At 43.1% G+C, this 26,053-nt stretch overlaps 1 protein-coding gene across 2 annotated transcripts in view; it reads right to left on the bottom strand.

Moving 5' to 3' along the window:
* Nucleotides 1-26,053, bottom strand: part of DRP2 (dystrophin related protein 2) — a 129,852-nt gene that overhangs the window by 14,682 nt on the left and 89,117 nt on the right. For both annotated transcript variants that reach the window (XM_088467231.1, XM_088467238.1), the window contains exons 19-22: nt 17,971-18,117; nt 14,155-14,404; nt 734-839; nt 278-364 (exon numbers count right to left, since the gene is read on the bottom strand). In XM_088467231.1, the coding sequence (XP_088323357.1) occupies nt 278-364; nt 734-839; nt 14,155-14,404; nt 17,971-18,117 (590 nt within the window). The remainder of the gene's footprint in view (nt 1-277; nt 365-733; nt 840-14,154; nt 14,405-17,970; nt 18,118-26,053) is intronic.

Genomic DNA, 26,053 nt, shown 5'->3' with positions numbered 1-26,053 from the left:
GACCACATTGCCTGTACTAGCCTGTGCTTTGTTCAGGTTTATGCACAGAGAGAAAACAGACAAGGTACACTCGGAAATTTGAGGCCAGTCTGGTATGTGTATGACAACATCGTCCGTACTAACCTGTGCTTCATGTATACACAGAGAAAAAAGGTACACCCTGCAATTGGTCTTGCTTTAAACTCTCTATCGACCCACTAATGGTTCCATTTTCACTTTTATTTAACTTATATAATGTTACAGCATAAAAAAATAATTTTAATAAGCCCTGACTTACCTCTTGTATTTGGAAAGGCATTTCTTAGCTTCTCCATGATGTCATCTAGGCACAAACCCACTTCTCTCGTCCGACTGTCCACATCATCTTAAAAGAATTGTAATGAGAGGTTGGTTATTCTGTAGGCACACTAGCAAAGCAAAGAAAACTGACATAGGAATAATAAAAAATAGGAAAAGCTCAGTGTTACATTATGAACATTTGTTGCTATATTATCAAGAATATTAGCTAAAAAACACGAAAGACCATCACCACAGTTCTTTGCATTGTGGCACATGAGAGCTGATAAAATAATAATAATATAAAAATTCTAATAGAAACTGATTTTTGTCAGTGTTATAAATCAACTTTTTATAGGAAATTTATATAATTGTGTTATTCACCTAAAAAGGCCTTTAAAGATCTACAAACTCCTAAGTACATGCGATTACTAGCGGTGCGAAGTATGCATTGTACCTGCAGCTTCGGTATCCGGAGTTCCATTGCTCTGATCTCCAGGGCACTTGCTCTCAGAATCCGGACAGGAGGTGGATGGAGAAGTCTTCCCTTCATCAGTGCTGGGCTGAAAACCATATGCACCACAATTACCTAAGCACAGTGTATAAGATCCTACCTGAATTCAAAATGTTTACCATAAATAAGTTGTTAAGAACCTGCTAGACTGTAGGATATGTGGCTGATATGAGTACCAATAGACACAATCTGCCTTGTAGCTTCTCAATAGTAACTCCACAAAAAAAAAAAATTGTACTTAGTACTGTGTTCTAACTAGATACTTGAACTTTGGTTCACAAACATGCTGCCATTTTATTCCTAACCATAAACTAAATTTGTAGACTACAAATATGAAGTAATTAAGTTCTAAAATGTGACTCTCATATATTAAAAGCATCTAAATGTTTCATAGCTAAATATTGGAGGAACCCATCACTGTCTCAATGCCGGCATGTAAAATTCCAAACTATGACGACAAGAAAAGCAAATTTTTTTTTTTATATAAACAACTACAAGAAAAGCAGAGAAATTTGACCCCATCCGGATCCCTGGATTAGATTTGCTTTCTCCACCTCCCACAAACCCATACCTATTTACTCCTATTTCAATGTCATCCCTATTAGGTGATTGCAATATACTATGTGGACCCTTCATGGGTTCTGGACTGTAGACAGACAGTAATTAGTTAGACAATGTCTAGACAGATACCAGATGTTAAGACAGTTAATAGTTAGACAAGGATAAAAGTTCGACACACAAAGTCAGACACACTAAAAAGATAAAAGTCAGTCACACTAAAGTTAGACATGTAAAAAGTTCTACAGGGACTTCCGGTGGGTGGGGCACTCAAAGTGGCCGCATTTTACTTACGGTGCCAAAACTGGGCTTATTCACCCGAATTTGCGCTCCAGAAGGTTACCTACTGCAATACCACTACACTAAGGAGGGGTTTGCTTCAGTTATTGGGTCTGGAGCCGACATATATCCACCGGGATTCAGCCTGCAAAGTTCAGGCATCTATGACCGCCCTCCGCCATCTTGGGCGCGAAAAAAACTGGGAGCCGTCCCTGCCTTCCCCGAAGCCTTCCGGGACTGCTAGCAGGCTTACGGCTACAAATTATTTACCCCACACACTGCTGAGGTCTTGAGGGGATTATATACGGGGAAGCCGCTACTTAAAACTGCTCCCTCTGCTCAGCGGTGCCTGTAACCTGGATGTGCGTTACGTCCGGAGCCTTTGTCGGGTCATGGGCGGCGGGGAGTTTGAGAGCTGCTTAACTCCCTATGACACTGTGCCGCAATCTGTGGGAGCTCTAGAGACCGCAGGCCTGTCCTTATTGGCGACTGCTGGCCACAGACTGGAGGAATCTGCCGGGAGTCGGCGCGGTAAACAGGAGGAGAAAGTGGAAGCTGCACCTATCTGGCTTACTGCCTCTGCCCCGCTGCATGCCCAGTTGCCGACGCGATCCCCCCTGGTCACCTCTGCGGCTCCTGTGTCTCCGCTGCTGCTGTTTCTGAGGCGGGGTCTTCCGGACGTGGATGCCGCTGTAACCAAGCTCAGGGAGTGCCTGCATCAATCGCGGAGATGGTGGAGGCGATGACCAAGGCCTTTCTTCCTCAAATAAACAAAAAGTTTGACACTATGCAAGCCTCATTAGATGTGGCTATGACTAAAGTAGATTCCAATACCTCCCGCATTTCCGGCCTTGAACAGTGTCTGAGTGACGCGAAGGAAACTATACACTCTCTACAAGCCACTATTGAGGCCCAAACTCAATCCCAAAATTCGATGTCTGATAAACTAGACAACCTAGAAAATAGGAATCGAAGAAACAACCTGTGTTTTATTGGGGTCCCCGAGTCAGTAAAAGGTCCGCACCTAATAGATTATCTTAGTACTAAATTACCCCGTGCTTTAAGCCTCTCTGTGGATTCCATTCCACCTCAGATTGAAAGAGCACACCGTTTAGGCCCGGAGAGAGATGGAGTCCATGACCGCCCACGTCCTGTCATAGCCCGGTTCTTAGACTTTAGGGCCAAAGAAAAAATGTTAGCAGCTGCTAGAAAATGCCCTCAAATAATGGTAGAAGACCACCGTATATTAATCTTCCAGGATTTTTATGCTTCGGTGGCACAAAAAAGGAAGGCCTTTTCTCCGGTGTGTAGACATTTAGTGGAAAATAATCCGAGATTCGCCCTTCTTTTCCCGGCGAGACTTCGAGTTGACATAGATGGTCAAACAAAGTTTTTCACTGATCCAGATAAAGCCAAGGTTCATTTTCTACGTAACTCTCCCCCTTCGCGGTCACCTGCCCATCACCTTGAAGCTTAATTGTACTTATTACTACTTGGTATGATGTTACATATTGATATATAATTGTATTTGTATTAGATTTCTGTCTGTTGGGAGTGTTCACGCCTCATGTTCTCTACGCTGGTTTCAACTAATGTTTCAACTAATGTTTCAATATTCAGTAAATTAAAAAAAAATTTGTTATTAATACTGTCAATTTTTGTTTTTCTCTCTCTGTTCGAGGGAGACATTTCAATTTTTTTTTTGGTTGGAAAAATAGAAAACTGTTGTATTCAGAGATGTGTCTACTATTTTGCTGGTCATGTATTTCCTTTTTTGTAGATTCATATTGTATTATTGCTTAAATTTTATATATGGAATTTCATTGTTGTGAAGGTGAAGCATCGTGTGGGCCCTTTAATATGGTTGGATCTCCCCGGTTGCTGGGACGGGGGGAAGCCTTACTTTACATTATTTACTTTTGATAGCTACACTCCCTCTCAGGGTATAGGATGACCTCCTGTTTTTTAGGGGAGAATCCACTGTCTTTGCCTCAGAACTCGGGTCTTGATATAGTCTCATGGAACGTGGGAGGGCTTAACTCACCTATGAAGAGAAAAAGTCACCACGCATCTAAAACGTTTTAAGGCACAGATAGTATTTTTTGAAGGAAACTCACTGGAGAGCCAGAGATGATTCCACTTTAAGGAATGTATTTCTGCTCCCTTTCGTACTAAAGCTAGGGGAGTTGCAATATTATTAAGTAGTTCATTACAATATCAAATCCTAAACCGATTTTTAGACCTAGGGGGAAGGTTTATCCTTCTAGACATACTTATTTATGGAGTTAAATACACTTTACTAAATATATATGCTCCCAATAATCCTGCAGAATTTTTATTAGAATTGTCCCAATTCTTAGCCCAACGAGATACCCCAGGCCTGGTGGTGGGTGGTGACTTTAATACGGTGGCAGATCTGCTTATTGATAAGTCCCCGCTCCCTGCTTCATTGCGAGGCTCAGCTTGGCAACATCTTACTAGATTTAAGACGTCATGTGATCTAGTCGACCCTTGGCGCATACTCAATCCTACGGATCATTCCTATACTCACATATCTGCTGTTCATCGCTCCCTTTCGTGAATAGACTGTATACTAATTGGAGAATCTTTGTTTTCTTATATACAAAATGCGACCATAAAAGATATCATAATATCAGACCATGCCCCAATAAGCTTATCTCTTTGCTACTCCTCCCCCATGTTCTCCTCACGCCTTTGGAAGTTCCCTTCTTATTTATCAAATTCAGAAGATTTTAAAAACTACCTAACCCGTAGTTGGAACGACTATCTAGATGACAATGTTGGTCACTGGGATACCCCGATTTTGTTTTGGGAGACTTCCAAGGCTGTGATGCGGGGCCATATTATTAGTTACCTTGCCAAAAAAACACGAGAGGAAAGATCTCGCTACACTTCCTTGCAGAAAATTATGACTTTGGCGTTTCAGGCATATGTGGATGATCCTAGTGATGAAACGTTCTTATCATATAAACAAGCCCATCGTCTTTTGGAATCTTACCTTTTGTCTCAGTCCAAGTCTAAATTAGATTTTGTTAGAAATAAATATTTCAGGTGGGGAAACAAACCAGGTAAATTACTTGCGAATTTGGCTAAACCCAAACAGAGAAAAACTTTCATTCATTCCCTTAGGGACCAATCAACGGGATCTTACATTACTCGAATCTCAGATATTACCTCACAATTTTACTCTCATTATGAACAACTATACAGTTCTGGGAATATAGATATTGCTAAACAAGATATCTTGCTGAATGGTGCCTGTCTCCCCAAGTTGTCCCAGGATCAGGTGGACTGTTTGGAGGGGGATATATCAATGGAGGAACTTTTGGATACTATCTCGAGCCTACACTGTCATAAAGCTCCAGGCCCGGACGGTTTCGGTGGAGATTATTACAAAATGCTACGCTAGGAGGTGTCCCCAATTTTGTTAGATTTATACCGCTTAATACATAGACAATCCCCTTCATATCCATCATTCAACTCCTCTCATACTATTTTTTTGCCTAAACCAGACAGAGACCCCCAGTTGGTGGCCTCATATCGACCTATTTCTTTGCTCAATGTCGACTTCAAAATTCTGGCAAAGATTATGGCGAATAGACTACAATCTATTCTCCCTGATTTATTGACACCACACCAACTTGGATTCGTAAAAGGTAGACACTCGGTTAAGGGTATTCGGCCACTGTTGTTTCTCCAGGATGTATCCTCCTCCAATTTACTGCTCAGTCTTGATACATATAAAGCCTTTGATACCATCCTTTGACCACATTTAATCGAAATTTTGACACGTAGAGCCTTTGGACAAGATTTCATTGGCTTGATACGCTATTTCTATAATTCCCCACAAACTAATTTTTTGATTAATGGTATACTGGGAGGCGTGATGGAACTCCACAGAGGCACTCGGCAGGGATGTCCGATGTCCCCTCTTCTTTTTAATTTGTCCTTAGACCCCTTATTTCGGCTAATTCAGCAAGATCCTAATGTTAGAGGTATTAAAATAGGCACTAGTGAACTTAAAGTAACGGCGTTTGCCGACGATGTGCTCTTGTATTTGTCCCAACCCAATTCTACTGTAACTTATTTATTATCCATGCTTCAAGATTTTGGGGATATTTCTGGACTCCGGGTGAACTCAGAAAAATCTATGGCTCTATATTTAAGACCTGGGTTTACCCGTCCATATTGGCACTCCTATGTGCCCTTTGCGTGGGCAAAAGGGCATTTTACATATTTGGGAGTTCAAATAACTAAAAATCCCTCATCTCTCTACCACACCAATATATTGAAGGTCATTAAAAATTTGTTTGGGGTTCTCAATGGTTGGGGGCATCTCCGGCTCTCCTACTTGGGAAGGGCAAATTTGCTCAAAATTATAGTGGTTCCACAATTAATTTATTTATTCCAATCCCTACCATTATTACTGTCTCAAGAAGACATTAAAAAACTTAACACAGCGTTTGCTAAGTTTATTTGGAATAATAAAAGAAGTAGAATTAGTCTAATTCGGCTCCAACAATGCAAATCCAACGGTGGAATTAATTTCCCAAATATTGTTCATTATAACCATTCCGCTCTAGTACGCCATTTACGTGATTGGCTAAATGGCTCATCGGTTTACACTGAACTAGCCCTGGAAGAAAATTTTTTAACAAATTATAATTTACTTTCATTTTTACATCTTCATGATTGTGAAGTTACTTTAGAACAAAAGGCCAACCCTCTTTTATGGACCACACGTAGAATGTGGCACATACTAACATACAAAAGGGGATTGAATGCTCATAAAACTTTGTACGTATCTCTGTGCCGAAACCCAGAATTTTAAGATGGGAATGCCACTTTCCCCTTCTCAATGTGGGCAGCCCGAGGTATTCAATCTATACGATGTCTGGTGGATTCTGATCTTAGAGGTCCTCTCACGTTCCATGGGGCGGTAGAAAAATTTTAATTTTTATCCTGTTTTCCCTTTGCCTACTTCCAAGTACAGCACTATATAAGACAAGTCACAAAATATTTCTCAGAAAAAGATTAGGTCAACAATCTAGATGCATTATTATCTGTCTCTCCACCCATATGTAAAGCGATAGCACACCACTATTTATTTCTGCGAGATAGCTTGGAATACGACACTCTTCAAACAGGTCTGACCCTATGGACACGTCAATTCCCCCAACCTACGCCTGATATACTACTCAAGAATTTATATGAGTCTTGTCGACTTATTTCTGCTAGTTCATATCAAGAGTTATTTCTAAATGTCTACCACAGAACACATCGTAGTTTCCTGATGGGATCTTTGACCTCACACACATGCCACCGCTGTGGGGAAGATAATGCAGATATTTTCCATTGTCTGTGGTCCTGCCCCCTAGTCAGAGTCTTTTGGCTAAGAGTTCGCAAATTTGCTGTCGAGAACTTAGTTAATTTTGTGCCATTTGACCCCCTATGGGCAATATTGGGTATATTACCCCAAGATCAATGTATTACAAAAGGTTGTCGTAAATTACTGTTGGCATTTAGTGCTGCCGCCAAGAAAACCATCTTACAGGTTTGGAATCAGTCAGGTACACCCCCTATTTTACTATTTAAGGAGAAGTTATTTTATCTGTTCCAAATGGATTGGGTGGAAGCTTCTTTGGATAAAGAATCCAGGGTAGAAAGGTTCTTTGAAATTTGGGAGAGCTATATTTCCACACTTCCATTAGCTACTCAACAACTTCTCACTAAATGTTTTTCCAATTCCTCGTGGTACCTTTTACGTTTACTTGACAATGATCCCCCAGTGACTCAGTGATGACTTCCCACACGATGCACCCTTCAACTATATTACCTATATTACTTTTATTTATATTTTTAGTTCAGTGATATTTATGTACTATATGTTATATATTTTGACTTTTTGTCAAATCAAATGGAAAGTACATGTTGTTCTGTACTCGCAAACAAATTAGTTTTTTTTTGTTTTGACCTATTGTTGAATTGAACTGTTTGCATATATGTCTCTGATTCAATAAAAAAAGAATTGAAAAAAAAAAGGAAAAAGTTCTACAGGTACAAAAGATCGACAAGGTCAAAAGTTCAACATGATATTTTTCGTTTAGGGTTAGGCACTTACTGGAGGGTTAGGGTCTTACCCCCACGGTTAGGGTTAGGCACTTACCCAGAGGTTAGGGTTAGGCACCAGGAGGGAGGGTTACGTTTAGGGTGAAGATTAGGGCTAAAAAAAAAAAATAATAATTCTCAACCATTTTTGTGTCGACCATTTTCATGTCGAACTTTTGACCCTGTCGACATGTCGAACTTTAGTGTGTCTGACTTTTGTTTGTGTCTAACTTTTTTCACTGTCTAACTATTGACTTCTAACATATGGTGTATATTTAGACATTGTCTAACTAATTACTGTATCTCTCTTATACCACACCCCCTAAAACTTTTGCACAGTATTGTATATATAAAAATACCTGATCAATGTGCCATATTTATTTATTTGTAAACTTAGTTTAATGGGAAGTGATAAAAGGAAAAATTAAAAGGGAAGGTCAGGAATAGATTACACATAATTCTTATACAGAGACCAACTGAATCTACATGGTTATATGAAAGGTGGGTGTGGTATAAGAGATAGACATGCTGCAAAGTAAGAATGCTTTCAAAATTAGAAGTGTTAATAGTTTATTTTTATCAATTAACAAAATACAAAGTGAATGAACAGAAATCAAATCAATATTTGGTGTGACCACCCGTTGCCCTCAAAACAGCATAAATAATCTTAGATACACTTGCACAAAGTCATGGATTTTGTAGGATTATAGTCAGGTGATTAACCAATCATACCAAACAGGTGATAATGATCATAATTTTCATATGTGGGTTGAACACAGTCATTATCTGAAACAGAAACAGCTCAGTAAAAGGCTTAAAACTGGGTGGGGAACAGCCAAACTCTGCTACAAAGGTGAGGTTGTGGAAGAGTTTCATGTTACATGTCATACACCATGGCACGACTGAGCACAGCATCAAGATACAAGGTAGTTATACTGCGTCAGCAAGGTCTTTCCCAGGCAAAGATTTCAAAGCAGACTGGGGTTTCAAGATGTGCTATTCAAGCTCTTTTGAAGAAGCACAAAGAAACGGGCAACGTTGAGGACCATAGACGCAGTGGTTGGCCAAGGAACTTAGTGCATCAGGTGAAAGACACATCAGTCTTACTTCTCTTCGAAATGGGAAGATGTCCAGCGGTACACCTGTCAAACCGTAACGCAGGGGTCCTAAGTCAAGCTTAGGGAGGACAGAAACCTCCGGTGGAGCAGAAGCTCAGAACAGGCAGAAACCAGTGGGACCCAGGTACACCCATCTACTGTTCGGAGAAGTCTGGCCAGAAGCGGTCTTCATTGAAGAATTGCGGCCAAAAAGCCATACTTTCAACGTGGAAACAAGGCCAAGCGACTCAACTATGTGCAAAAACATGGGAACTGGGGTGCAGAAAAATGTCAGCAGCTGCTCTGGACTGATGAGTCAAAATTTGAAACCCAGGGGGGTTGGGTTTAATAAGATAAAAAGCCAATCAAAAGTGCTAGACCAGCGGTTTTCAACCGGTGTGCCGCGGCACACTAGTGTGCCGTGGCCGGTTGTGAAGTGTGCCGCGGGGCTGTCAGAGCCACCGGGCACATTTTACTGTACTTCAGCATCCCAGGCCGCTGAGCTCCTCTGGGAGATTCAGGCGCGCCCGGGTAGTGACCTGCAAAGACGCGGCGACGTGACATCACAGGTCACGCATGCCGCATTGTCCACTACCCTCCAGCTCGCTCTGCCAGCCAACGCCCTGCGCCAATCAGCCAGCCCGCGCTCTGTCTCTCTTTATCTCCCGCTCGGCAGCCTGCCTGGAAGCCCGCCCGCACGCGATCCTGCTGCAGTGTGAGTGACAAGGTGGGAAGAAATGTGGGTTTTGTTTGTCGGTGGGGACCAGCCATGTCATTTTTTTTTTTTTTTGTGTGAACCAGCCATATGTTATTCAGCCATATATTTTGACTATTTAGTGGGGAACAATGTGTTTTTGTTTTTTTTGTTTCTGTGGGCCAGCCATAGGTTTCTTTTTCTGTGGGGAGCAATGTGGCAGTTGTTTTCTGTGGGGAGCAATTCTGTGGGGCGCAATGTGGTATGGTTGTTTTTTCCTGTGGGACTTAATGTGGTATGGTTGTTTTTTGTTTTTTTTGTGGGGAGCAATGTGGGGTTTTTTTTTTCTGTGGAGGCCAGCCAATGGGATTGTTTTATTCTTGTGGGGGCCAATGTAGTGTGTTTTGTTCCTGTGGGAACCAATGTAGTGTGTTTTTTCATAGTCCGCGCACACCACATCGCCGGATAGTGTGCCTTGCAATTTTAAAATCGTGTGTAGTGTGTCACGAGTTGAAAAAGGTTGAAAATCACTGTGCTAGACAATGCTGCTACGTCACTATTCTGCTCTGTTGGTGTTTTTTTTCTGTATGTGCTCCTCTTAGTTACTCACCTTCTGTTTGCTAAAAAAAATTCTTGTTTATTTAAGCCCATCAGCACACCTTTCCCTGAATTGGGAAAGGCATTGGAAAATACCCTCCACAAGCCACAAACCTAAATATAAAGTGTGCTCTGTGCACCCCCTAGTGGCAGCTCAAAACTATGTTCTGTAAGAGCTGTGATGTAGGTGGCAGGTACTCAGGATGCAAGTTTGGGAATTCCTGCCCTGCTAGTTGCACGGCTGCTCTGAATGGTGTCAGCAGAATTTGCAAAGTATACTAATGCGTGTGTGCTAAGAATTTAGCACTTATGCTGCCTGTTATATGCATAAAAGCTCAGTTTTCTCCGCTACTATACAATATAGCATTAATTTTTGCTGGTGTTTGTCCCCAAAACCATAAGTATACCACACACTGGAGGTAGGAGCAGCATGTTCTCAAACTCGGTCCTCAAAACCCCAACAGGTTACGTTTTCCAGTTCCCCCAAGAGGTGAACAGTTGTGTTCATTACTCCCTGACATTTTAAAAGCTTCACAGGTGGAACTAATTATTTCACTTATGATTCTGTGAGGAGATCTGGAAAACATGCACTGTTTAGGGTCCTGAGGACCGAGTTTCAAAACCTATGTTCTAGATCTATTATAAAAGTTTAATCATGTATTTTTTTCTTTATGATGCTAGAAGGGAATGCTCAAATGTTCAAGCATGTATTCCCATAGAGGAGGAATGGTAGGGACATTACTATGAAGTGATGGAGGTAATGGGCGGATTGGCCTTAAACTTCATCAGGAAGATTCCCGGTGGGCCGGTGCTCCTGTGGGGCTGCCTGCCGGGCAAGTGTAATTTTTTTTTAAATATAAGGCCCCGATCCTGCCTGCGGTCCCGGCCCCTCTACCCAGTCCAGTGGTGAAGCATGGGCCATCCACCTTACCATTCTGCAGCTGAGGCTGCTATCAGCCAACAGCAGCTGCTCGGCTGGCAGAAGGGGGAGGAGTCTGAGCTCTGTGAAACTGCTCTACCTCCTGCCCTGTTAATGGGGATAGATACACCGCTTTCACACTGATGTCACTTCAGGGATGTGACATCAATGTGAAAGCGGGATCCGGCGGCGGCTGCAGCGTGCAGGAGGAGCAGCTGTTTAAAACTACGCACTGTGCTTAATGTGTCCATCCACGATATATTGGGGTGCCAGAACCAATACACCTGTGTATCAGCAGGGAGTCCCCATATCCGTAGTGGCGTATCTATAATAGGTGCAGGGTATGCGGGGCACACGGGCCGCACCGCACACCCTGCACCCACAGTATTACATACCTCTCCGGAGCCCCATGTCGGTGCAGGGGTCCGGATCTGTAAAAACGACTGGAAAATGGCCGCCGCGGTGACCTGCGCATACTCACTATAGACTCTGGGCGCACTCTAATATCCAGAGTCTATAACTTCGGTGCTGCCCACGCACAGCTCAGTGCGCTGCCGGCCGCCGGCGAGAGAGGAGGGGGCCCGTGTCGGAGACTGCACACGGGCCCCCTCTTCTCTAGAAATGCCCCTGCATATCCGTATTATTACGGAAGATAGACAGAAATGTTTTATTAGATAAAAGATCTTAGATATTAAATCCCTGACACACTACAGACCTAGGATGCCTTTAATTGGTTGGACAAGCTTTTGCTTATGCTGAAAAGCATGCACATCAAATTAAGAAAAATAGTTTTTATCAGTAAAAACTAGGGGTGAGCGGGTTCGGTTTTACTCGGATTTACTCGGATCTTTAAATGGCATTTTATTGGCTATCGCCTATCATGTGTTTTGGATAGCCAATATAATAAATCCGAATTTGCGGTAAAGTGGCGATAAGAACCGAGTAAATCCGAGTAAAACCGAACCCGCTCACCCTAAAAACATTTCCACGTATACCCTTGCCTTCTGATTGTTCCCATAAGTCCTGTGGTGCATGGGCAGTAGTGTAAAAGTCCTCGTGGACCGTTGGCCTCAAGGGGCAGTCCAGCAGCTGCCTTGAGTGTGCTTTTTTTTTTTTTTTTTTTTTTAATATTATACATCAGTTTTTAAAAAACATGTAGGTGTTGCTTGGCGAGGCGCATACAGTGCCTCCCTTTATCCTTCCCTAGGTAGAGGCCATGCAGGAGTCTGCTGCCTACAGCCACGGCAGGACCTCCAACTATGGCTGTACTGTGCAGCAGCAGCAACAGGAGCAGAATCACCACCATACAGAAGAAATGTGGATCAGCAACAGGTGAGAAAGGTGGGAGACAGGAAATACGTATAATTGAGGGAAGGTAATTCTAATAATAAAAGGGTTAGACGATTGGACTATATTATATTGGTGAAAGTGTTAATGTATGTAATGTAGTTGATTATGCTTTTTATGAGACTTAAGCTGGCCACACACATAGCGATTTTTTCCCCGTTATGGCCGATTCCGACATATCGGAACGACAGATTGGGTAAAAAATGACCAAATCGTGAGTCCCCACTCACGATCACGATGCGCACCCCGGCAGTCGCACATCGCATCTTCAGATCTGCCGTGCTGTAGGGCAGATCTGACGATCTAGACTCAAATGCACTGTGAAAAAGTCTGGCTGCAGGAGATTGGATGAAGATTGGACGAAGATTGGACAGCATATCGTGTGCAGAGCTGCTGGGAGAGTTTCAAGGGAAATCGGACACATCGTCGGAACGTGAGTATAGTCGGTATGTGTGTGGGCACCTTAAGGAAAGTTATATATTGGATTAAATGTTGTGGGGGTTAATTAAAAATGGTCATCATGAGTTAATTATTATAAAGGGGTTAATTATGTTTAATGGGATTATTACTATGATGTTGTACGAGTTGATACCATATTGCACACACAAAAATGTGCTTTATATGTCAGTCACTAGGATGTTATCCTTATTGTATTGTGATTTATGGGATGGTGTATGTATTGTATGGCAGTCACTGTGATGTTCTGTGTTGTATGGTGGTCATTGTCTGTATTGTATGGCAGTCACTGGGGTGCTTTCTGTATTGTATGGTGGTCACTGGGATGCTCTTGGTATTGGATGGCGGTCACTGGGATTGTGTCTGTATTGTATTGTATGATGGTCATTGGGATGGTGTCTGTATTGTATGGTGGCACTGGAATGGTGTCTATTGTATGGCAGTCACTAGGATGGTTCTGTATTGTATGTGTGGCCTGGGAAAGTGCCTGTATTGTATGGCAGCACTGTCATGGTGTTTGTATTGTATGGCAGTCACTGGGATGCCTCTACTGTATATAGGTTCCTAAAATTACTACCATTGCGCATCACATAGGTCTTTCCCACCAGCAATGTGGCTACTGATAGCTGCGTGTAGCCTTGCCTACTTTTGTGTTGAGCCCGCCTACAGTTTATTTGGTTCCGCCTATGTGAGGCCACTTTCAGATTTTTTTTTACAGGGCCACTTAAAGTTCCCAATCCGCCCCTGGGCGGAGGGCACTGTGGGAATATTATTAGGGAATGAGTGCAAGTAGTATTCATTAGAGGGCATAGGCTGCTACAGGGACCTGAAAATATTAAAACTTTCAAAGTGACTCATCATATTAAAAGAGTCTATAAATGTGATATGTTTTAAAATTACATTAGGCCTATTTCATTAGGCAAATAAGATTTGTACATGGTAGTTATTATCTTGTTCCCTTTGGATAAGTAAATATGTGTAGTATAGTAACATAATTTCTTTCTCAGCCCTGGGTTCCAGTCAACAAATCTACACTAAAAAGGTTGACAATTTCTAGAAAGACCCCAAAAGACCTTTTGACCCTGTAAACCTTTTGTTCCTGTCTATCTTCATCCATGTCAAACTTTTGTCCCTGTCTACCTATTGACTCTCTACCATTTAGGGTATATCTAGACATTGTCTATCTTTTACGGTAGATCTTTTATAAGAAACCCATCAGCTAATGTATAGCCATTTAATATACACTTTAAAAACGGTTATGCAACATTTCACATGGTCTTTTCCATACCTGTAGCAGTAGCTCCCTGAGACGTTGTAGCTGGGACTCGAGCTGCTTGTTATGGTCTTCCAAAATCTGCATACGAGTCTCTAGGCGGTTTTTGTGATGCCGGAGGATCCGTGCCTCACTCAACAATTCCTCACTCTGTATGTCACCACTGCCGCTGCCCCCTGAATCCGGTGACACTTCTCCGAGCACCGCACCCTCCGCGGCCTCAGCATGCTGCCATTTCAGTCGTTTCAGCTCCCCCTGAAGAATTCTGTAAAAATAAGACTGCTAAAAGCCACAAAACTCACCCAGCATAGCATTCTACATTCCCTACAGGTACTGAACTTACTCTGATTCACTGGTAGAAAACTATTTTATTTACACACAGAGGGGCCCATTTATTAAGGATCGCATTTTGCAATGCGATCAGGGCATGCAGTATCGCCCATGATCGCATTGCAAAATGTGATCATACCGGCCGAATGTATGACCCGGCACATGCACGGAGACGGGCTCCGAAAAGAGCCCGTCCCTGCGATGTGGCCGCAGCGCATTCCGGGCTGCAGCGCATGCGCAGTCCCGCGGACTGCACATGAGCGGCGCCCATTGCCGGCGGAGGGATCTGGAAGATCCCTCCGCCGGCTCCAATGCGGTAAGTGCCCATAGGACACAGCGGCTAACGCTAAGTGCAGATGGCGTTAGCTGCCGGGGTCAATATCCGGAATGCGAAGCATTCCCGATATTGATACATTTGGCAGCATCGCATCCCCCATAGAAACCTATGGGGGAGGCGGCTGCCGGCGGCAATGGATACCTGCTGCGGTCCCTCCTTCATACATTCGGGGGATACTAAGTATTTGAGGTAAACCCCCGGAAACAGGGGTTTTCAGGGAATTTACCTCAAATGATCTTTGATAAATGGGCCCCAGAGTCTGGTGCAGAATTGCTGCCAAAATACTCTAAAAAAAAAAAAAAAAAACAATGCATGAGACAAAAATATAGCCTATTTACACCCATATGCAGAGCGTAGATGGCTCTGTGTCGGCAGCATATACACAGGGTTTATGCCCTCTAATGTACAAAAGGTGCACCTAGCAGATGTATATGAGTGTTTCTGCAGGTTTCTATGAGCCACTTTTGCAAGAAACAAGCCCTTATTATACTCGAGTGCCCCTTAGGCTTCCCACTCTGACTGTACAGTCAGAAGGAGGTGTAAGTGCCAGATACATGCCTGGGCCCATATATGTTTTTCTCATACTTGCCAACTCTCCTTCATTGTCAGGGAGACTCCTTGAAATAGCAGCAATCTCTCTGTGTCCCTGAAGAGTCTAGCAATCTCCTTGATTGTGCTTTACCCCCATTATGAAGCTGATTATGTATATATATATATATATATATATATATATATAAATACACAGAGATATATATACATTCAAATGGGATAATTAATATAATTTTCCTGCATTGGTTATAAGGCACAATGATTCCCATGGCTACATGTATTTTCTGAAAAGTATTAGTGTGTTTTCATTGACAAGTAGCTCTTACTAACTGCTTTAGGGCTCGTTTACATTTAGATGTAAGTCAGGTTTAGAACACGCCTCTCAGATGTAGCAGTACACGCCCACTTTAACGTGCGCTCATAGGTGTTGTTTTCACAATCTCCCTGAAATGCTTTTTCAAAAGTAGGCAAGTATGGTTTTTCTCTGTGTGGGCATACACAGTGCAAATTTACCCAACACAATCTGGTGTTGGCTTGGCATCAGGCCCAAAGTATCTGACAAACTAATTGCTTACTAAGCATAGTAGCTGGACTTTCTAATAATATTCCTTTTACACCACAGCTAAAACATGTGTTATTATTAGTGGGTTAACCCGGGTTGCTGCTAGGTGTAAAAGGGGCCAGGGTTGGATTCCCGGGTTGAGTGACCCGGCAATATAACCCGGGTGGTTTGTAGGGTTCAACATGGGAACGACCCGTGTTATCCTGCAGTGTAAACGGGTAACCTAGGTCGTCCGACCCGGGTCCCGTTTACAGGATGGAGAGATCCAGATTTTCCGGCACTTGGAGATGATGTCCAGAACAGTTCCAATGCACCCGGGTCGGCGCCGCGGTCTGAAAGGGGTCTGACCCGGTTTGGAACCTTGTTCCAAACACCAGTTCAGACCTGGGAATTTAGTGCAAAAGAGGTATAAAGGCGCATATCCACTACACGAGTAATGAACGATTGTACGATTACAACATCGTTATTGTACAATCGTTCATTATACTGTGCAGTGCCCACACTGAACGATACAGTATGTAGTTCAGTGCAGGCACCCTCCCTCATCCGCGAACATGCACAACCTGTCTATATCGACAGGTTGGGCTGAAAGTTCAGGCGATGACAGATGCCAACAACGACTAGCGGGAGCACACATCGCTGTTGCCGCCATATTTACTGCACGATTAATGTCGTAATTGTTCAATCGTCCATTTATATCATGTAGTGGATATGCGCCTTAACACTTATTTAAATCTGCAGTACTAACTGCACGTTCTGACTAACCCAATTTCTCACACAAAATATTTCTGAATACTATGAAATTATCTCTGTGACCGTAGCAATTCATAAATAATATTTTTAGGAATATAAATTAAGTTTAACTTTGTGCTTACTAATTGGATGTTTTTAATACAGTATTTGCGGTCTATTCAGGTCATTGACAAATATATAAAAAAATGTCTATTTGTTTTGTATGTGCTTCTATTATAAATAAAGATTGGTTTGAATATCAGTGATTCCACAGTATTTCTTCAGGACCGAAATCTCTATTAGTAATACAACTTCACTGGCAGGAAGGTCAGATTGGCTGCATGAGGTAAACAGATCCTTTGTTTCCAATGTGTCGATCACCGATAAAGTTTCAAGACTATTCTATATAAACATACTGGTTTCTAACTTCACTTACACTGCAAAAATAATTAAATGATGGGATTACCCAACCCTTCTGCCCTCCTCGTGTCTCCTTGCCTTACTCTCTCCTTCCTGTTCATTTCTCCCTTATATGGTGCTTAGTGGTTTTCAGTTATCACACACAGCACAAATTTGAAGTGTCAATAAGTAAGCAAACCCTACTACTCCGATGTTAGAAGATCGGCACATGCGCAGGATCTGTACTGAGCATGCGCCGGTCTTCTACTGCGAGTTCTCTCGCAGTTCCCCACAGTGGGGAGTGGGCGGAGCCGGCCTTCGTTTTCTGGGAGTGCCCAGCCCAGGGTCTTCCGACACAGACTTCCTAGCTTCAGCTACAGAGCAGCGGGGGGCAATCAGAGTAACCTCAGGGTTACTCAGATGGCCGATGGTCTCACAGAAATTCCGATGCTGCGTCTTGGATCTGCGATACTGTCAGGAGGCGTCTAATTACACCAGACGCCTCCTGATGCATTAGCATATTAGTTGTACGGTATTGCACAGCTGCTTCCTTGTGTCTGTGCAATACTGTACAACTCTGAGTCAGGCTATATGCTCCCTCCCAGGCAGGCTCCCTCTCACCACACAGCTCGACTGCTGAGCTGGCGGAATATTCCTGCATGGGAGAAAGCATAACATGCTGGATAAGATTCTATATGGCACTTTGTAGTAAATATCAACAATAACAGTAGAGGTCCGGGTGTCTGGCCACTGACCGGATTTAAGAAGCTTACACAAAAATAAAATTAATATGTTCAATTTTTTTAAGCAAATTTATGCTGAAAGCTTTTAAAAACATGTTATTAATAATAATAATAATAACAACAATATACCAATAGCTACATTTGAAAGGGTGCACATAGGAATAAGTTTGCACTGGTACCTGTTTTCATGCTCCAGCTGGGCAAGGATCTTTTCCAACTCTCCCTGTTCTTCCTCTGGATTTAAGGGTCCTGCAGACTGTGAGCTGCTACAGGGATCACGGTCTGTTATAGGACTGGAATGGCGAAGCAGATACTGATCCTCATCACTAGTAGAAGCAATATACATATATGGGTTCAGTCATGCTGTCACTAAATAACATGGCACCAACAGCTGCATTTCAGGGAAGGCCAGAATTAATAAAATAAATATGAAATAAGTACACCTGCAAATGGTAAGACAGAGCATAATATAAATATTTGTGTAAATAATGCTTTCATTACTTACACATTATTAGGAATATTTATTTGCTATAAAAAATATATTTATTTCCTGTATCATTTACTTTAAGGGGCTCCATGATCTATACCTTTCAATAGGGTGAATTTCACCATGTACACAATAGCCTTTTCCCATTCATCCTACTTATTTTCCAATTGCAGTTAAGTTGTGCTGAATTAATCATGGAAAAGTACCTTACCACCAATAAATAGCATCTTGTACTGAGTGACACTTTCCACCTTGCTGTACAAGTGACAATGTTACCATCGGTGACATCACTGCTTTTGCCTTTGCACAGGGAAGTCTAGTTAACAAGTATTGCAGCGTAGTGCCACAATTCCTGTTCTGTTATGGTTATCTCAGGATGGTCATAATATATTAAAACTATTAAAAAATGCTTTCTTCTGCAAATTAAGCACTTTAACAACTGCAGGTTTTCAAATACTCTTTAATTATCCTATTTTTTAAACTTTTATTTTTTACTCGTTAGTGGATCTGAAAATTAACATTCAACTCCACTGCTCATAAAAAGCCAGCTAGATATTTCATACTTTTCATTATGTGCAGAGACTGTCCAGACAAAGCATTAAACTAAGTTACAAATAGAGCACCAATCCCGCACCAGCCATCTATTATGTAGTTTATAGTTTATAATTTCGTTTGTCCTCTCTCCAATTAGCTGTTACTCAGTTCATCTGTATCTACAGATTAAATATAAAGCTTGCTGAGGTGCTACCCACTACTTAAACATTATAGAAATCACATTTACAAAGAAGAAAAGTAAGTAGTTTTAACGAGTGCACTGGGGTCCACGTTGGTAATTTAAAATTTTATAATTTTAATAGGTATGCATTAAAATATCTCACTTTATTAAATTTGTTAAGATGGTAAAATTTATAAAAAAAAATAGAATTGTGCAAAAGAAATTAAAATTAACGTGTATAAAAAAATTAATATGCAAAATTAAACCGTTGTCAATTTGTCATTCTTTCAATACGATCAGTGTTTAGTAACACAGTGGTTCATTACTCATTATAGTTTATTCTGTTATTTATGTTGCAATTAATTAATTCCTGAGGCTAAATGTCTTCATCTGCTCCTTAAGAGGAAGAAGCAAATTGTATCAGACAATTCAGTGACTGATAATGTGTATAGTCAGTATTCCAAACTGATACAGTATCTTCTCTTCCTATGCTTAGATGTCTTATCCTTATGTATTGCCATGCAATGCTTATTGTAAATATTTCTTTAGCTATGCAGTATATACAAATACATGTTGTAGTTCTGAGTGTCTTAGCTATAAGGTTTAATCCCACACAGCAGGTATATTATGTTAGTATATACTTGGACAACACACCTACTATTAATGGGTCTCCACTACATATGATATATATTAGTAGTTTCCATTATATCATGTGTGTGAATCACATACCATAAAAAAGGTTTTATAGGTCAAAATGTTAACCTTTACAGCTCTGGTTATTCATGTATACAATAGTGCAGCTGAACCTTTAGGCAACTGCAATCATTCCCAGCACTTCGTATAGCACGCTGATTTTATACATCAGTAGCTGGAGCATAGGCCTCATATATTTAGCATCGCTTTCAATAATTGTAGGTAATAGCAATTAGTTTCAGCACTATGTATAGCGCATATGTAATTTTAACTTAAGACATCAATGGCTGGAGAGTTTATGTCCATTTAGCAACATATAACATTGAATTTAGTTACATGACAGATAGCATACACCTGTTTCACCAGTCAGGCTTTCTCAAGGCATTAAACTAACCCTTACTGTGAGGGCTACAATCACCAGGGGTGAATCACCCAGATGTCCCAAAAATGTTTACTTTACTTATATAGTAGCACATACTTTCCCACCACTCCTAAATTCTGGAGGGTAGGTAGAAGGGACTGTTGTGTGGCACTGGGTATTGCATAATCAATGTCCCATACAACTTCCTGTGCAATGCTGTGATTTGTAGCATCCGACAGCTTGGGGCAGAGACACGATGACACGATTAGCAAAAAATAGCATCATCAAGCTCCTGGACCGCCCACTTCCCACATGACTAGGGAGTGGGCAGAAGCTGGGAGGCTGGTCTACTTTCCTGCGAGTGCGGGAGACTTCCCCAAAATTCTGAAGTCTCTCAGATTTTCTTTTTCTTTATTTTCTTGTACCAAGACAATTTTAATCTGTGAAACTGTAATTGTGCCCAGATAATTACACAGCACTAAATAATTGAAATGACCAGGTATTAACGCAGCAGTAAAAAGAGGATTTTGCCAACCTCACATAAACAGCCAAAAGAAAATAATTAACTGCGCTGAAAATACCCTTGTCGGGATATATGAAACATAACACCAAGAACGAGCAATTATTTATTCAATTATTATATACAGCAAATGCATATAAACGGCATATACAAAGCCATGCAACATGAAACAAACTGTGTTCTTAATATTAATTATTAATGGATTATCAATTCTTAAATTTATATATATATAGAGAGAGAGAGAGAGAGAGAGAGAGAGAGAGAGAGAGAGAGAGAGAGAGAGAAAAGCATAATTAACATATTTTTAATCCAATATCCTAAAAATAGAGCTGATAAGGCTAAATAAAAAGAAGAGGGAAAACAATAGTAAAAATAATAAATGAATAGAAAAAAGTCCAGCTTTTAATTGAGGCCATATCTGGCATTGTTAGCATATATAGCACATAGGACATCAGTATATATCAGAACAATTCCTTTTATTCACTGGGGACTTAGTAACGACTGGTGATACAAACTAAATAAATCCTTTCACCATTGAAATAATAGTTGATAAATGTATCCACTTTGGTGAACATCCACTGGTTACTCACTAACAAGCAGGTGGACACACAAGATTTCTCCCGAGCTTAGCAGCGGGCTATATCACCTTTTTCTTGCTGCAGGGATCCTGGATCTATGATCACGCAATCTAAGATTCCAATAGTGATCCTCTGCCGGCAACGCCGCAAAGTGGCTATGTCCTGTTCATGGCCCTGGAGGTGGCATTGGCTCGTAGGTAAGCAAGATATACCTTTTTACCACACAAGACCTCTCCCCAGCTGTATCACCTGTTTCCGCTGCAGGAGTCCTGGGTCTGTGCTCGCACAGTGGACTTCAATAATAATCCTTTTCTGCCGGCAGTGCCGCACAACCAACGTGTATCCAGCTACACTCTGTCCATGGCCCCAGGGGTAGCGACAAATTATAGGTGCAGTAAGGCAGGTGCAGTCACAGTACTTAGGCTTGTGTCCAAAGTGAGTAGCAACCAGGATAAGCAGTGTGTGGCTTGGTTAGTCAAACAATCCCCCAGTGTCTTTATATTAGAGAGCAGCAGCAACGAGTCTCGGCTATCTCCTTAGCCTTTTTATAAAAATATATATATATATTCAGGGTGTGCAGTCTAGGGCTCTTTTCCACATATCCTATTTAGTGTGCTTCTATGCACACCTGAAGGCATGAGACTCCTTCAGCCAAGGCTAGCACCCCTACCCACCTGTCCCCCATTGGTTTTAAGCAGGGATTCTGGCATTTTGATTGCACTTTAGTAAAAGGCACTATTTAGTTAAGACCTACAAATGTTAATACTGTAGTACAGACATGGGTTGATTTTTGGGGCGTTGGTCCCCTGGATTGCTTTGGTTGGGCTGCTTCAGGACATCGCATTATAAACAATTTTTTTCTTTCTTGCACTTTTAGCACCTCTATTGTTTGTTTGATATATATATGTATTATTTTCACAGTAGCTACTCTTATCTATCTAAAACCTTTTTAAACTTCATATTTTCTCATTAGAGTGATGCCCCGGGGTGGCTCAGCTGGGCCTGTTTGGGGGTGTCCTGCGCTCTGGATTTCAACCCCAGTATGTTAGGGACCTACCCCCAGAGGTTACCTGGGTGCGGTGGGTAGGCCCATAAGCATGGCCATGATTATGCTAAAACCTCTATTTATTTATTGCAAAATTCTATTGCAAAATGTATTATATATAATTAGTAATGTTGGAGTCATGCACTTGTAATTTTTCTTTTTGGTAATCCATAGAGTACAAACAAGGAGTCTGACTTCTGAAGGGAACAGGTACAGTACACACAAAATCTGAGGGCACGCACCATATCCAATGAGGCCTCATCTACCGAGAGGTCTGGATAATGAAAGGCTGGTACAATAATTTCCTCATTAATGTGGAAACTATAAACCACCTTAGCGAGGAACCCAGGGCGAGTCCGAAGCACCGCCCTCCCTTTCCTGATGAAAAAACAGAAATGGGGAACGACAAGAAAGAGCCCCCAAGTCTGACACTCATCTGGCGAAAGCTAAAGCCAGAAGAAAAAACAGTCTTTGCTGTAAGCCACTTGAGATCCACTGAGTCCAGGGGATCAAATGGAGGGTCTTAAGGACAACAGCCAAATCCCAAGGCTCCACAGGATGGACAAATGGAGGCTGAATGCGAAGGACACCCTGTAAAGAAGTGCGGATATCAGGAAGAGGAGCAATCCTTCGCTGGAATCACACTGAAAGAGCAGATACATGCACACTCAGTGAGGCAAGGCGGAGACTAAGATCCAAACCCGCCTGCAGGAAAGCCAAAACACTGGATACCCGAAACACCTGGGAATCGTAACCTTTGGGACGACACCATTGAAAGTAGGTGTGCCACACCCAGTAGTAAATCCTGGCAGAGACTGGTTTACGCGCTCTGAGCATGGTGTTAACCACAGAGCCAGAAAACCCTTGGACCTTAGGAGGGATGTCTAAAGAGCCAAGCCGTCAAAGACAGATGACCCAAGTTCGGGTAAAGGCAAGGACATTGAGACAACAGGTCCGGACATTGAGGCAACAGCAACAGAGTGTCTTTGGAGAGTACCAGTGACCTATGGGCCACGCTTGGAGCCACCAGCAGGACAGTGCCTCCTTCTTGTTTGAAATTCCGAAGTTCCCGAGGAAGAAGGGAGATTGGAGGAAACAGGTACGCAAACTGGAAGGCCCACTTGACTGACAGAACGACAACCAAGAGAGCCTTAGCATCTAATGTCCTGGACCCATACACTGATTGTGTCGTGAGGCCATGAGGTCCACGTCTGGAAGGCTCCACTCGTCCACTAGGAGCTGAAACACTTCTTGGTGAAAAAACCATTCCCCGGGATGCACATCGTGACGGCTGAGGAAGTCCGCTTCACAATTGAGAACTCCTCGAGTGAACACTGCCGATATGGCTGGGAGATGACCTTCCGCCCATGTCAGAATGCGTAACACCTCTGTCATTGCCGCCTGACCTCGAGTTCCTCCTTGATGGTTGACGTAAGCCACGGTTGTGGTGTTGTCTGACTGAACTTGCATGGGCTTACCGTGAAGTTTGAGTCTGGCTTGTTGCAGGACCCTGAAGACCCCGAAGTGCATATTTCACCATGTCGAACGTCGATACCAAGGAATCCAGTAACTGCATCGCTGAGTGGATGGACCCTCGGCAACTGTGGAGGCATCTGCATACTTGCATCTGCAAAGTGGAGATCTTTTCCGTAGACAGAAAGATCCGCTGCTGTTGTGAATCCAACAGCTCCCAGATGTAGCATCCTTTGGGATGGAATTAGGGAGGACCTTTTTTTTTTCATTGATTAACCACCCGTGCATCTGTAACATAGATATAGGCCCTCATTCAGAGCCGTACGCTCTGAGCAGAGCGCACGCTCTGAATGAGGGCCGGGCTCCATTTTCATGGAGCGTCCTCCTAGACGCTCGTATAGCTGTGGGTCACCACCCACAGGCTATACGAGCGTGATTTGTGATGGCCGCGATGGTCGAGACCATCGCGACCATCGAAATTGCGAGCCGGAGCCTGCGGTTGAGGTTTTCAACCGCAAGCTCCGGAGTGATTTTGGCTCTATCAGAGCCAAAATCACTCCCACTGACATCACTAGTGATGTCAGTGGGCCGGCTTCTGACGGGAGGCGTTCCCGTGGGAACGCCCCCGTCAGGGAGGCACGCCCCCGGCACGCCCACCAAAGGGGGGCGTGCTGTCAATCAACATTGACAGCACGCCCCCTTTGATCGGACACAACGAGCGAAGGACTTTCCTTCGCTCGTCGCGTCTGGCGCATGCGCACGACGGAGCTCCCTCCGTCGTGCGCATGCTCAGTCCATAACATCGACCCACTTGCGAGCGGACAGCCGCTCGCGAGTGGGTCTGAATCAGGCCCATAGTCAGCTGTAGGTGGTGGTGAAGTCCCTCTGGAGACCTTGCCAACAGTAAAAAGGTCATCCAGGTATGGTAACAGGCAGACCCCCCTGCAGCCGCAGATGGGTTGCCACCATCAGTGCCATAACTTTGTTAAACACCCGAGGTGTAGTAGATAGACCAAACGGCAGAGCCCGAAACTGGGAAATGCTGTTGCAGTACAGCAAACCTGAGAAAAAGCTGGGGAGCCGAAGCAATTGCATCCTGAATATACAGAGACACCATAAAATCCCCAGGTTCCATAGTTAGTAATATTGAGCGTAGAGTTTCCATCCTGAACCTGAAGTACCCTGAGGAATTTGTTTTAAGATTAAGGATAGGCCGGTGGGATCCGGTGGGATTATGAACCAGAAAGATTGGAATAACAACCTGTTCCCCTCAGGGGCAACGGGATAGGTACAATGACTTCTGTTTAAAGCAAGTATTGTAGGGCTTTCTGGATTTGTAAGGCCTTGTCTTCCCGTGAGAGACTATTTTTCCTACCCATGTGTCTACGGTGGTCCGACACTAACACTGGGCGAAGTTGGCCTCCCACCCTGGTATCCCCAAGAGGGAGGCCCGTCCCGTTAGGCCAGGGATGGGGAACGTTTTTTCTGCCGAGGGCCATTTTGATATATATAACATTATTCGCGGGCCCGGTGCAGGCCATGCCCCCTTCGTGTGACATCACATGGCAGTGGGGCCACAATTGCCGTGATTACAGCAATGCCCAGGGCATCCTCGCAATCTGAAAGGGCAGCGGTGTGACCATCTGAAGCGTCCTAAGAACGCTCCAGACGGCACTGCTGCATAGATTCTGGCTGCAGGGTGCCATTCCAGGCACCCTGCTAGCCAGATGAGGCTAGCAGAAAAAAGCTCAGAGGGCCAAAGTAAATGATTCCGTGGGCCTTATACGGACCCCGGGCCTGAGGTTCCCCATCCCTGCATTAGGCTGAGGGTTTATCCTCTGACTTTGAAGCAGGATGTCTTGTACACCAGACTTATTTCTTAGGTGTGACAACCCTACTGGAAGCGGACGGCCTTGGGAAGGCCTGACCTGTTGGTTAACCCTGAGGACGTAAGAATCATGCGCTGAAGCCACAGCCGAAGGCATAACTGCAGAATTAACCGATGCCAAGGCGTCCACAATCCTTATCATGTCAGGACTGAACAATACTTCTCCAGTGTATGGGAACATTGTAGGCCTTTCTTGGAATCAGCCTCTGCCGTCCAAGAAAGCCACCACAGGAAACGGCGAGCTGACACAGCTGCAGCCGATACACTGGAAGTCAGGAGACTGGTATCCAGAATAGCCTTCCCAATATGTGTGGCTGCATCTCTGATGTTACCAACCAAAAAACCACTGAGGTCTAGAAGCATTTGAAGGAAGGTGTATAGACTTCCGGCAAACCTCCACCTTCCTAACCTTCAGGGAAGAAATGGAAGGCATAGGTAACGTGGCACTTGTAATTAACCATATTACATGTCCACTGCAGAGGATGAGTTCCATTTCATGCAA

Source organism: Taudactylus pleione, unplaced genomic scaffold (assembly GCF_031769625.1).
Source record: "Taudactylus pleione unplaced genomic scaffold, aTauple2 ptg000009l, whole genome shotgun sequence".
In the NCBI taxonomy this organism is placed as follows: Eukaryota; Metazoa; Chordata; class Amphibia; order Anura; family Myobatrachidae; genus Taudactylus; species Taudactylus pleione.
This window is presented reverse-complemented; position numbering and strand designations above follow the sequence as displayed.